The sequence below is a fragment of the Ammodytes marinus genome (assembly GCF_949987685.1).
Source record: "Ammodytes marinus genome assembly, chromosome: 20".
Taxonomy (NCBI): domain Eukaryota; kingdom Metazoa; phylum Chordata; class Actinopteri; order Uranoscopiformes; family Ammodytidae; genus Ammodytes; species Ammodytes marinus.
In genome coordinates this window covers 3067056-3079555 of record NC_137224.1, presented here as the reverse complement: position 1 = coordinate 3079555, position 12500 = coordinate 3067056, and the positions used below count along the sequence as shown (strand labels likewise).

At 42.7% G+C, this 12500-nt stretch overlaps 1 protein-coding gene across 1 annotated transcript in view; it reads right to left on the bottom strand.

The window, feature by feature from the left end:
* myo1d (myosin 1D) overlaps positions 1-11648 on the bottom strand; it is a 119418-nt gene extending 107770 nt beyond the window's left edge. Inside the window, exon 1 of the mRNA XM_080048770.1 lies at positions 11212-11648. Coding sequence (XP_079904896.1) covers positions 11212-11306 — 95 coding nt within the window. The 5' untranslated portion in view covers positions 11307-11648. The remainder of the gene's footprint in view (positions 1-11211) is intronic.
* Between the last annotated feature and the right edge of the window lie 852 nt (positions 11649-12500).

Below are 12500 nucleotides of genomic sequence, written 5' to 3'. Positions count from 1 at the left end.
ACCTCCTTTCTTTACTGACCGCTGGGATCACAGACACCCACCACACCCCTTGTTACACACACACACAAGCACACACACACACACACACACCTTGTTACACACACACACACACACACACACACACACACACACACACACACACCACCAAACTCTATTGTAACATTTCCAAATTGTCAAAGATCATTTCAGGAAGATTACATTTCCAAAATTCAATACAACTGGGCTTTCGTGGCCTTTTTTCTTTTTCTTTTCTGTTTTTTTTTAAACCCTGGCCCTCAGCCTGATGCAGAAGAACCTGTTTATGCTCTAACACAGCGGCCAGTGGCCAGTGGCAGCGGCCTATTGGCTGATGTGAATATCACACTGGGATCGGCTGTAAAAAGGGATGACTGGATAGATTTGGAAAAAGACAGAGGGAGAGAGAGAAAAAATAAAAAGGAGAAAATTTCGACCCATCCAAAAAGAACCAGACATTACTCACTGTGCTATTCTAAGAAGCTACGGACTATTATTACTGTTTGGACCAAAGAGCAGAAGAGGACAAAGCCAGACACATGGACAAGGCATTAAAATAGACAGAACACAGACACAGACACAGACACAGACACAGACACAGACACACACACAGACACACACACACACACACACACACACACACACACACACACACACACACACACACACACACACACACACACACACACACACACACACACACACACACACACACACACACACACACACACACACACACACACACACACACACACACACACACAGGGAACACTATGGGATTATTAAATAGACAAAGAGAAGACTTGTTCCTTTAAGTGGTGGATTCTTCACCAAAATGTAGTGCACTAAAAAGTGCAATGTATTCCTCTGAAATATGGTTAAGTACAAGTATAATGTAGCATTACAAAGGATACCAAGTATAGTACAAGTAATACATTATAAAAGGTATTCCGTTATTTCGCAACACCGTCTAGCGATTTTTTCTTAGGGAATAAAATGTGCATTGAATAGTGGCAGTAAATTATCCAGCCCAGTGTGTGTGTGCGTGTGTGTGCGTGTGTGTGTGTGTGTGTGTGTGTGTGTGTGTGTGTGTGTGTGTGTGTGTGTGTGTGTGTGTGTGTGGTGATGTGAGGCCCTGGCTGTGAAAGTGAGTAAGCGGTTCCACCCCCACAGTGTATCAGGGCACAGAACCAACAGGTGGACAGGAGAACAATACATTGGTCCAGGAAGCACACAATGACATCACTGCTACCGATGACAGACACACACACACACACCCCTACACACACACACACACCCCTACACACACACACACACACACACACACACACACACACACACACACACACACACACACACACACACACACACACACACACACACACACACACACACACACACACACACACACACACACACACACACACACACACACACACACACACACACACACACACACACACACACACACACACACACACACACACACACACACACACACACACCATCTGAGTCACAACACATCTTTAGGGATTCCCAAACGCGCTGCCGACATGCAAACCGATTCCTGACCAAACTAAACACTCATTACTTGCAGTGAATGGGGTCAGATAGGAGATAAGAGAGTGTGTGTGTGTGTGTGTGTGTGTGTGTGTGTGTGTGTGTGTGTGTGTGTGTGTGTGTGTGTGTGTGTGTGTGTGTGTGTGTGTTCTGGGAAGGTGTGTCTGGGGGTAATGTTGCAGTCTGTTGTTAAATCATGAGCCAGACAGTTTTAATGAGACAAGCTACAACATTAACTCCTCCACTGAGCTGGAACCAACGGCTAAAAGGTGAAAACTATTATCTGGAATCGTTTTTTTTTCTATATAATTTTTTGGCATTTTCAAGCTTTATTTGACAGTACAGAGTTGAAATGGGGAGACAGAGAGAGTGAGAGAGAGAGAGAGAGAGAGAGAGAGAGAGAGAGAGAGAGAGAGAGAGAGAGAGAGAGAGAGAGAGGGGGGGATGAAATGCAGTAAAGGGGTCGGATTTGAACCCGCGACCAATGGAGCGCCCGACTATGCTAGTTTTTATTCCGTTCTTTTTTTCTTTGTTTTCAAAAACTGGGGCCTACACTACCCACGATGCAACTTGACCACTTGTAGTTCTATCTGAGGTTCTAGATGTGTTATACAACTCATTTCCCCTTAGTATATATACTATATATATATAAATAGCATATTTCTATTTTAAACTATGCCGACTCAATTGACATCACATGAGGCAATGTATCAGATTTTGTGCAGCTAGCAAGATGTGCACAAAAAAAATTGATGTAGGAATATATATTTTAGGTTAGCTATTCAGTCTATGTTGAAACGGTAACTTTAATAAAATGTCAAGACGCTATGATGCAGAGGGACTAAAAAAAAAAAAAAACTGGTAAGAACATTTGCTAAATGCCCTGCTCCCGACCCCGCCTGCCAGCTCATGCAGTGTGTGTGTGTGTGTGTGTGTGTGTGTGTGTGTGTGTGTGTGTGTGTGTGTGTGTGTGTGTGTCCGTATCCGCAAATGAGACGCTTCTGAGGTCTGGCAAACTTATTTTAGGAGGAGGAATAAAAGCTACACAGGCACAGGCCCTGTTTATGTAAGGTTGGTAATGTGTTTCAGATTACAGACACACACACACACACACACACACACACACACACACACACACACACACGGTATATGGAAATTCTTGTGGCGAGACTGGACTTTTCACTGTACTGGATTGCAGGGGAACAGACTAGGCCTACGAGGCATTTTCTCTCAAACAGAATCCTTCTATGAAACCGTTCAGGGGCAATTCTTGATTAGCGAGAAATCCCTTGGGAATGTCAGTCTGGGGCCTTATAGCAACATTACATAAGGCTTTTTCTTTTTTAAGACAACTTTTTGGGCATATTCAAGCTTTATTAGACAGTACAGAGTTGAAATGGGGAGACAGAGAGAGAGAGAGGGGGGGGGGATGACCTGCAGTAAAGGTCCACGGGTCAGATTTGAACCCGCGACCACTGCAACAAAGGTCGGAGTCAATATGGTACGCGCTCTATCCACTACACCACCGGAGCGCCCATAAGGCCTTTTGTAATGTTTTTTTGACAATTAAAACATAAAAAGAAGCATATTTTTCTAGCACAGTTGGTGTAATTTTTCCCGCGTATCCTGCACTTTTAAGACTGTTTGTTATTGACAGACACTACAGCCCTTTAAAGGTACACTATGTAACTTTGGGTGTGTCAGAGAAGTGAACATTTTCAAAAGGTATAATTCTCATAACTGAAAAAACTAACTTTTTCCACAGGACAAATGGGAATCCCTGGACCACTGTTTGAAGTTAGAAAGCTTCCTGAAAAGTTATTGTTTCACTGTTGTTGTTTACAGCAGCAGGGCCCACAGTTCTGTTAACAAACATATTCTAGTCTTACGTTTGGTTCCAGGTGCCTCAAAAAACTGGGTTTTGATTTATGATGATATAACTATTCAATACTAAGAATTGCATGTAGAAAAAAAGTCCTCCGATTTCAACAAGTACCCCTCCCCTGAAGCTGCATAGTGCACCTTTAACTGCAGATCTAGGTAAAGGCAATAGCTACTAGGCGAATCTGTAGAAACACATTGCATATCCTAACGTTCTTTATAAATATGTCTGTTGCAGTCACTGACCACGGGCTAAAAAGGAAAAAAACTTTAATAAGCGGGTTGGGATCAAATATTCTTAGAGGCATGCTGAGGCTGCACCAGTATCTCTCATTTCCATCTCTGCTTCAGGGTATAAATATGTCGGACAGAAGTGTGTGTGTGTGTGTGTGTGTGTGTGTGTGTGTGTGTGTGTGTGTGTGTGTGTGTGTGTGTGTGTGTGTGTGTGTGTGTGTGTGTGTGTGTGTGTGTGTGTGTGTGTGTGTGTGTGTGTGTGTGGCACATGGACTTTGGTTTTATTGCTGAGGAAAGTACAAAGGCTTGAAAAAAAAAATGTGGGCGCTCAGTTAAATAAGGAAAGGACTCTAGGGCTGAAAATGTTGCCATGACAAATGTCAAAACTTTTAACTTTTTAAGGAGATGACAATGCCTCTTGCTTTTATATCCGTCGCATCCCCGTTTGTTTTCATATGGAGGCTTCGTCGACGTGACGTCACTTCACGTGCGCACTGGATTGTGGGTCAGAATCGCCCCAAATAGGATGCAGTTTTCAACACTAACAATCTTGGCCGCATGAAGTAGGACATCCGGGTACGTATTATACAGCAGGAGGAAGAGAGAGAGAGAAACTAGCCGGGATGTCCCCTTTCTGCACCACACCTCTACAGTCCACCTGCAGTTACAGCTCCACTAACAGGAGAAGCATTGTGCCTGAACCAGAGGATGAATAACTACAGTCCAGGAAACACCAGGAATAGACTGAGTGACAACTTCAACTTCAAAAGGCTTCAATCCTTTAGTTATGTAACTATTAAAACGTGTGTCAGAGCTGCCCAGTGCCCACAATTTTGAATCTCAAATGCATTTGTCTGTCTGTCTTTCTGTCTGTCTGTCTGTCTGCCTGCCTGCCTGTCTGTCTGTCTGTCTGTCTGTCTGTCTGTCTGTCTACATGGGACTCCCAGGTAAACGTGGAGTCAGCAATTTTGGAGAAAGCTTGTTGTCAAAATTAGAGAATATATCTCCTCACAATCCGCTACCTGTCCGCGCTGAAAACAAATCCAGTGTTAACACACAGCCTATGCTCTGTAAATACTAGCTACGGTGGGCCCTCTTTTTCTTTTACATAACAGTTTACAGAGCCTAGGCTGTGTATTAACAACATACATTTTTTTCAGTGCACACACAGTACGGACAGGTAGCAGATCAAAAGAGGATATTCACTGATTTTGACTAAGAGTGATTTGACAACAAGCGTTCTCCAGAATCGCTGACTCAACATGTATCAGTGCTCCCCACAATTTTGTATCTCAAATGCATGTGCTTGCCTGCCTGCCTGCCTGCCTGCCTGCCTGCCTGCCTGTCTGTCTGTCTGTCTGTCTGTCTGTCTGTCTGTCTGTCTGTCTGTCTCTCCTCTCTGCCTGCCTGCCTGCCTGTCTGTCTGTCTGTACCTAAGAACATCTCACAGCATAAGTTATGGACGAGGAACTTGAGGAAACAATGAAACGTGAGGAGCGAGCGTGGAGGGGGAAATGCCAGCTTTGAGCTTTCCTGCTGTCGGCCTGGTCCACATTATTGGAGACTTCCTGTTCTAAAGTCCCTTCAACTCGCTGTGGAAGGTTCAAGGGTCAAACCACTCTGAGCAAATAAACACTCCCTGCGTTCCAAATCACATACTAACTCTTTCTTTTTACTACACTACATACTAAAGTACTGATGAGTTTGAGGGGCCACAGGAGAGAGAGAAAAAAAATCAGATAAGGAAGATTTTTTTTTTTCATTATGTCGAGAAATGTCGAGAATAAAGACATCCTAAAGACCATCACAGTCTGGAAATAATGCTTTTTTATATTTTTGTCGTGGGTATGCTCACTACAGCTTTTGTCCAAAGGGGGCGCAATAATTAACACAAAATGAAAGTTCCTCGGAGCACCTTTAATCAAAAAAATACTTCGGTTTCAATTCTTACCATCTTACTATCTCTTAAATGCAATTTCTAATGTCTTATCTTGATGTATTTCATGCCCCTGTAAAGCACTTTGAATGGCCTTGTGTCTGAATTGTGCAGTCTAAATAAACTTGCCTTGCCTTGCCATCTGTTTGGACATATTTCTAGCAGATAGCGGTGCATACTGCATACCACATCTGGGGCGATGATCACACTGTGTTATGTCCTGAGCTGACTTTCAAATAGTGAACATATTTGGATTGTGCTTTTTGCTTTGCTACACAGGATATAATAAGCCCCACCCGTCATTTACTCTAACTAGATATAAAACAAACATCCACCAGTTACCGGGAAGCTCAGAATCTGTCTATAAACTCCTGGACATATTTTTCATTCATTTGCACATTAAAACAAGGTTAAAATGTTTTATTTATTCTTTTCGTTTAGTCTTTTTTTATGGTCTTTTGTATGTTCATGTATGTTTATGTCAACACATTTGCATTTTATTCTTCTTCACAAACTGACATAGTTAAAAAAACAATAGGTTAAAAAGTAGGTTTACATTGTTTAGACTAGAGCTTGTCAGTTTTTTTTAAAAAGTGGAACATCAGACGAATATTTATAAAAGAAAATCTTTCCATAATTATTTGGGGGAAACACAAAGCAGTTTAGTGGGAATGTTCTTTCCTGGATTCCAAAGGCCCAGACCAAACAGCGCTGCCCTTATAAAGACATGTAGCTGCAGTGTGCCAGGCTGCCAGGGGACGCACACATACTGTAGGCTGAACAAGGGACATCACAGCAATACACAGAGACACACACACACACACACACACACACACACACACACACACACACACACACACACACACACACACACACACACACACACACACACACACACACACACACACACACACACACACACACACACACACACACACACACACACACACACACACACACACACACACACACACACACACACACACACACACACACACAATACTGTTAGTTTGCGAATGCTTCTGGATGTATTTCCTTTGTTTTGGACAGGTAAAAAGTTAACCTATAATTCAAAATTCACTTTTTTATGGTTTTAGAACATTAGTAAGGGTCCCCGGTGTGACTAGAGACCCGAGCTAAGGGTCTAAAGGCAGAGGGTGTCATACTGTATGGAATGTGAAGCCCACTGAGGCAAATGTCTGTTTGTGATATTGGGCTATACAAATAAAACTGATTTGATTTGATTCCCAAAGTGTGAGAATAGAAACAACCCTCTCTCTTTGTCTCCACCTCCACCTTTCTGAAAACCTGTCCAAAAAACCCCAGTCAGATTTTCTCTCCCCTTATGATGTCATAAGGGGAAAAGCCACGCCCACTCCTTACAAACCTAACCTCCTGGCACTACCTCCTACTGGCAGTTAGATTCAAAATGGCGGTTAGATTTATTTGGCCAATCAATGCAGACTGGGCTTTTTCACTCATCAACCCTCACCATGTGTAGGGGAATTCTCCTTATCCCTTTGGGCAGCAATCACATAATTATTCCCTACAGTCGGTACCCCGTTGTATTTTCCCACAATAAGACATTATAGTATTAGTAATCATGTAGCAGTTGACTCTCCTACACACAGACAGAAAGACAGAGAGACACACAGACAGACAGACACACAGACAGACAGACACACAGACACAGACACAGACAGACAGACACACAGACAGAGAGACGCACACACAGACAGACTGACAGACAAACATACACACACAAACACACACACACACACACACACACACACACACACACACACAGGTCCAATATAATAGGGACGTCAAGTCTTATCTGCTGACAGGGCAAATCAGGCAAAAGTTCCCTAAAATCCCAATAGGGTCTTGGGAATTTTTTTTTTTAAGGTTTTATCCTTCCAGACATCTTGACAAAGAGCCGGGGCATCTGCTGCTGGGCTGGCTCTATATTTAGGGACTGGGAGGCGCACTGGAAAAGGCCACACGGTTCAGCCTCAAGTCAGAGCTAAACAAAGTGAAATGTCAAACTAAGAACAACCATCGTCTGGGCCAGGCAGGCTGAGGGGAAACGGCCAATCTTTTCCTAATGGTTCCCCTCCTCACATGGGGGGGCCTCGATTATTACCCCCCCCCCCCCCCCCTCAATATGGCAACGATTTAACAACACAAGTAGATACACAGCAGCACTACAACTCAACTATTCTTCAAGTTTTTAGTTTGTATGCACCAAATATCTGGAACAAACTCCCAGAAAACTTGAGGTCTGCTGCAACCCTCAGTTCTTTTAAATCGAGTCTGAAGACTTTTCTGTTTCAATTTTAACCTGTACTTTTTATTTTATTTAAATGTTTTACTTCTTTTCATTCGCTTTTAAATGTCTTCTAATGTGTTTTATGTATTTTAATCTTGCCCCTGTAAAGCACTTTGAGTGGCCTTGTGTTTGAATTGTGCTATATAAATAAACTTGCCTTGCCTTCAAACTCAGCATTCAACGTCAAGGTTCAAGGTAAACTTAACTGTCCACAAAATGGAAATCTTTCTTCTGCTTCACCGCAGACGATAACACGGGCAAACAAGAACAGAACAGCAAGACATAATACATAACACTTGCAGAGCACTTGGAGACACATGGAACAAACCAAGTAAGACGTTGACAACATTTTCTTCTAGCTCTTGTAAAACTTTCCAAATACATTTATTACGTGAAGTGTGTGTCTAGGGGTGAGTGTTTTGGAATAAGTGCATCAGGAAAAATGGAGCTCATTTGAAAGCCTCTTGCCCTCAGGATCCCTCCTTCAAAGTGGTGCACTCCCAGAGAGAGAGAGAGAGACACACACACACACACACACACACACACACACACACACACACACACACACACACACACACACACACACACACACACACACACACACACACACACACACACACACACACACACACACACACACACACACACACACACACACACACACACACACACACACACACACACACACACACACACACACACACACACACACACACAGACACACACACACACACAGAGGCACAGACACACACACACAGGGAGCTAAGAGGAAACGCTCCCGACTGGTCACACCCTCTACAAATAACAATCTGCACACGCCATCTCCGGACCGAGACGTCTAGCAAACAAGACAGAAATTGGGAGAGAGTTTGGGAAAAAGAGGCTTGGTGTGTGTGTGTGTGTGTGTGTGTGTGTGTGTGTGTGTGTGTGTGTGTGTGTGTGTGTGTGTGTGTGTGTGTGTGTGTGTGAGTGAGTGAGTGAGTGAGTGAGTGAGTGAGTGAGTGAGTGAGTGACTGAGTATGTGCCTGTGTGGCTCTGTTAACTACTGTACACACAACCGCAGTTTATTAAAAGGTAATGGCAACAAAAACAATGTTAACCACTTTGTCCTCTGTGTAACTTACACCTGTACACTTGGCACGCTCTCCTCAAAGAAATGTTCAGCTTAACATATGACAGTTAAATACACATTTAAGCTTAGGGCTGTTACTATGCAATGGTTATTTGTAATACTGATATAATCTGTTTAGTATTTCCTCAATTAATCAAGTAATTGTTTGGTCTAAAAACATAAGAAAACACTGATAAAAAATAAAATGGCCATCAAAATGTCCTAAAAGCCTAAGGTTATATATAATTAAATGCCAGGTTTTGTCAAAACAATAGTCCAAAACACAAATATATTCTATTCCTGTATCGTAAGACAAGTGAAAGCAGCATTTAAGAGTAAGGGAAACATCTAAAAATTTGGTATTTTTGCTTGAAAAAGAACTGAAACAATCAAAAATGTCGGTCCATCTTCAGAGACCAGAGTCATAAAACCCAAACGTTATCTTAGAATTCTTTGTTTACATATTTCTCTGATCTGATATTTCCCCGTGTAGCCAAAATATGGACGCTTGTTTTAACAGTTTTAAAATTCCTCACGAATAGTTTTGAATCGACCAACTTCAATAACTACAGGACTAATACCGGTTATTAAAAGAAATGTGTGACATACGATTACATTTTAGGGACATATTTCTGTTTTTCTCTATATGGATAATCCGTAAATTTGGTTTTGACATGATAGGCAGCTCGGAAAAAAATTAAGAGACCAGTCTGGATTTTTCTTTAATCTTCATCTCTACATTACCTATTGAAAGTGCTCTAAATGACATTATTCTTTATGAGAATTTGGTAGAAATGTTGTCAGTAGTTTATAGTATAAAACCAAAATGTTCATTCTACTCAAACATATGCCTATAAATAGTAAAACGAGAGACACTGAACATTTGGAGTGGACTCTTAATTTTTTCCAGAGCTGTCATATCCTTAAATTTGGTTTTGACAAGATATATAATTGAGTTATTGTACATGCTGCAGTTCTGTCACCTTCATGCTGCCAAACGGTTTCTTACTGCATTCACATTTGTTTCTACTGTGTGTGTGTGTGTGTGTGTGTGTGTGTGTTTCATACAGTGGAAAACTATAGCCTACTAATGTTTTCTTTTAAAAATCAACTGTAGATTGCTTGTTCACAACCTAACGAGTCCTGCTGAGCAACTCACTGCAAACCGCCTCTCAAAGAAGTGACGTCATGGATCAACTTACACTTTCATTACAGATGGCAGAGCAGAGGTGATGAAACCCAAGCCACGGCCCACACACACACACAGTACACACACAGTACACACAAACAGTATACACACACACACACACACACACACACACACACACACACACACACACACACACACACACACACACACACACACAGTACAGACACACACACACACAGTACAGACACACACAGTATACACACACACACACACACACACACATCTCTCCCTTCATTCATAAAGCACGTTTGACATCATGCCACCACCAGCGACGACACATCTGATAGAAACCGGTCTGCCCTCTGGGGAATCTGGTCAAACTGTGTGCGTGCGTGTGTGTGTGTGTGTGTGTGTGTGTGTGTGTGTGTGTGTGTGTGTGTGCGTGCTCGTGTGCCAACGTGCGTGTTTGTGTGTGTGTGTGCGTGCTCGTGTGCCAGCGTGCGTGTTTGTGTGTGTTTGTGTGTGTGTGTGTGTGTATGTGTGTGTGAGCGTGCTCGTGTGCCAGCGTGCATGTTTGTGTGTGTTGCTTGGGTGGAGTCTCGCTACAGCAACATTTTTGCATCAGGGAATTACCGGTTGGATCGAAAGAGAACGCATCAAATGATTGCATTCCATTCCATTCCTCGCTCACTCCCCGAACAACTTTGATACAAATATTTACACTGTTGCTGTTGTTACGTTCATAGCCTACGTAAAAGCGAAAATGCCAAAGCCATTGACTGAACAAAACAAGGGTAAACTATAGGCCTACTTTGAATGAGCCAGGTAGAGGTATATAGAGCACCTGTTGAGGGGGGCGAAAAAAATAGCGACACCTGGACACATTTTACGGCTGTAGGCTATTCATTGCTGTCATAAAGATAGCCTATACATATCAACCTTTGCCCATTCATAGCATGTACAAATAGGTAGAATAGCTAACATAGGCTTACCTGAGTTTTAGGTTAGCCATAAATTCCTCCATTGACACGTTGTCCAGCAGAACAAAATCTGCTTTCCCATACTCCAGGCTTTCGTGTTCTGCCATGTCGCTCCCTTTTCTTTTCGCTTGTGGTAAAAAAAATAAACTAATATAATATAAAGCCTATTCTAACAAGTTTGCTTTGAAGTGCCGACAGGAGGTGAGCATTGGCGGGCTCCACGCGCACCTACTCCTCTCAATGGATGACGTGCATTTCCATTCGTGCGGTAGAAAGAAAAAAAAAATCAAACAATAATATCAGTCATGTTCAATTAAAAACTATATCGCTATCCTGTTGCTTTAAAAGATGGCATAGGCAGTTTTCCCCTCCTTTAAACGTCAGGTTTCTCCGTTAGAAAATGCCCAAATTATCCCAAAATATCCTCATGTGTGTCCATCAAAAGTTCGAAAAATGTATCCTCGTCCCGTTGCCCGTTACACGTTCGTTTTCCTGGAGTTTGTCTCCCGTCGTCCACACAAACCGTCCAGCCAATCACGTTGAAGCAGCCTCTCGCTAAACCCCGCCCCCCCTCCGCCCACCGCCCTGTACAGAGGTAGGTGTCGGTCAGAGCAGCAGCAGACAAGCCCTGTGTTAGTGTGTTATGTGTGAGGGAAAGGGAGCCCGAAAAGCAAATAGTTCCTCAGACCACAGCACACACACACACACACACACACACACACACACACACACACACACACACACGCACACACGCACACACGCACACACGCACACACACACACACACACACACACACACACACACACACACACACACACACACACACACACACACACAAGCCCTCGCCTACTGTTGCTTCTGATACATATTTTAGCGATGACGCGGCCACATAAGTTGTAAAACACTCTCAGATTTTTTTTTCCCGTTTTAAATGTTTTGGCCCGTTTTTCTAGTGCCCACTGTTTTACCATAAAAGGAAAAATGAGGGCTCAGCTGAATTTTTTTCTCAATGGAATATAGCCTACTACCTACGTCAATATGTGATGTTGAGACTGCAGTATGCTTGAGTATACACAGATTTTGAGCTACTACTATCAGTTGAACTATATGAGGTTTTACTATGATGAATCATGTTGATAGTGAGCGAGGCCTCTTGTTTGAAATATAGGTTGAACAAGACAATAACACACTGGCGCCAGTTTATCGCCTAGAGTAGGTGTTATTGCGCCATCTTGTGTTCAACAGAGGCAAGTGCATGTTTGAGTTATGATTGGATGGATGGACGGATGGACGGATGGATG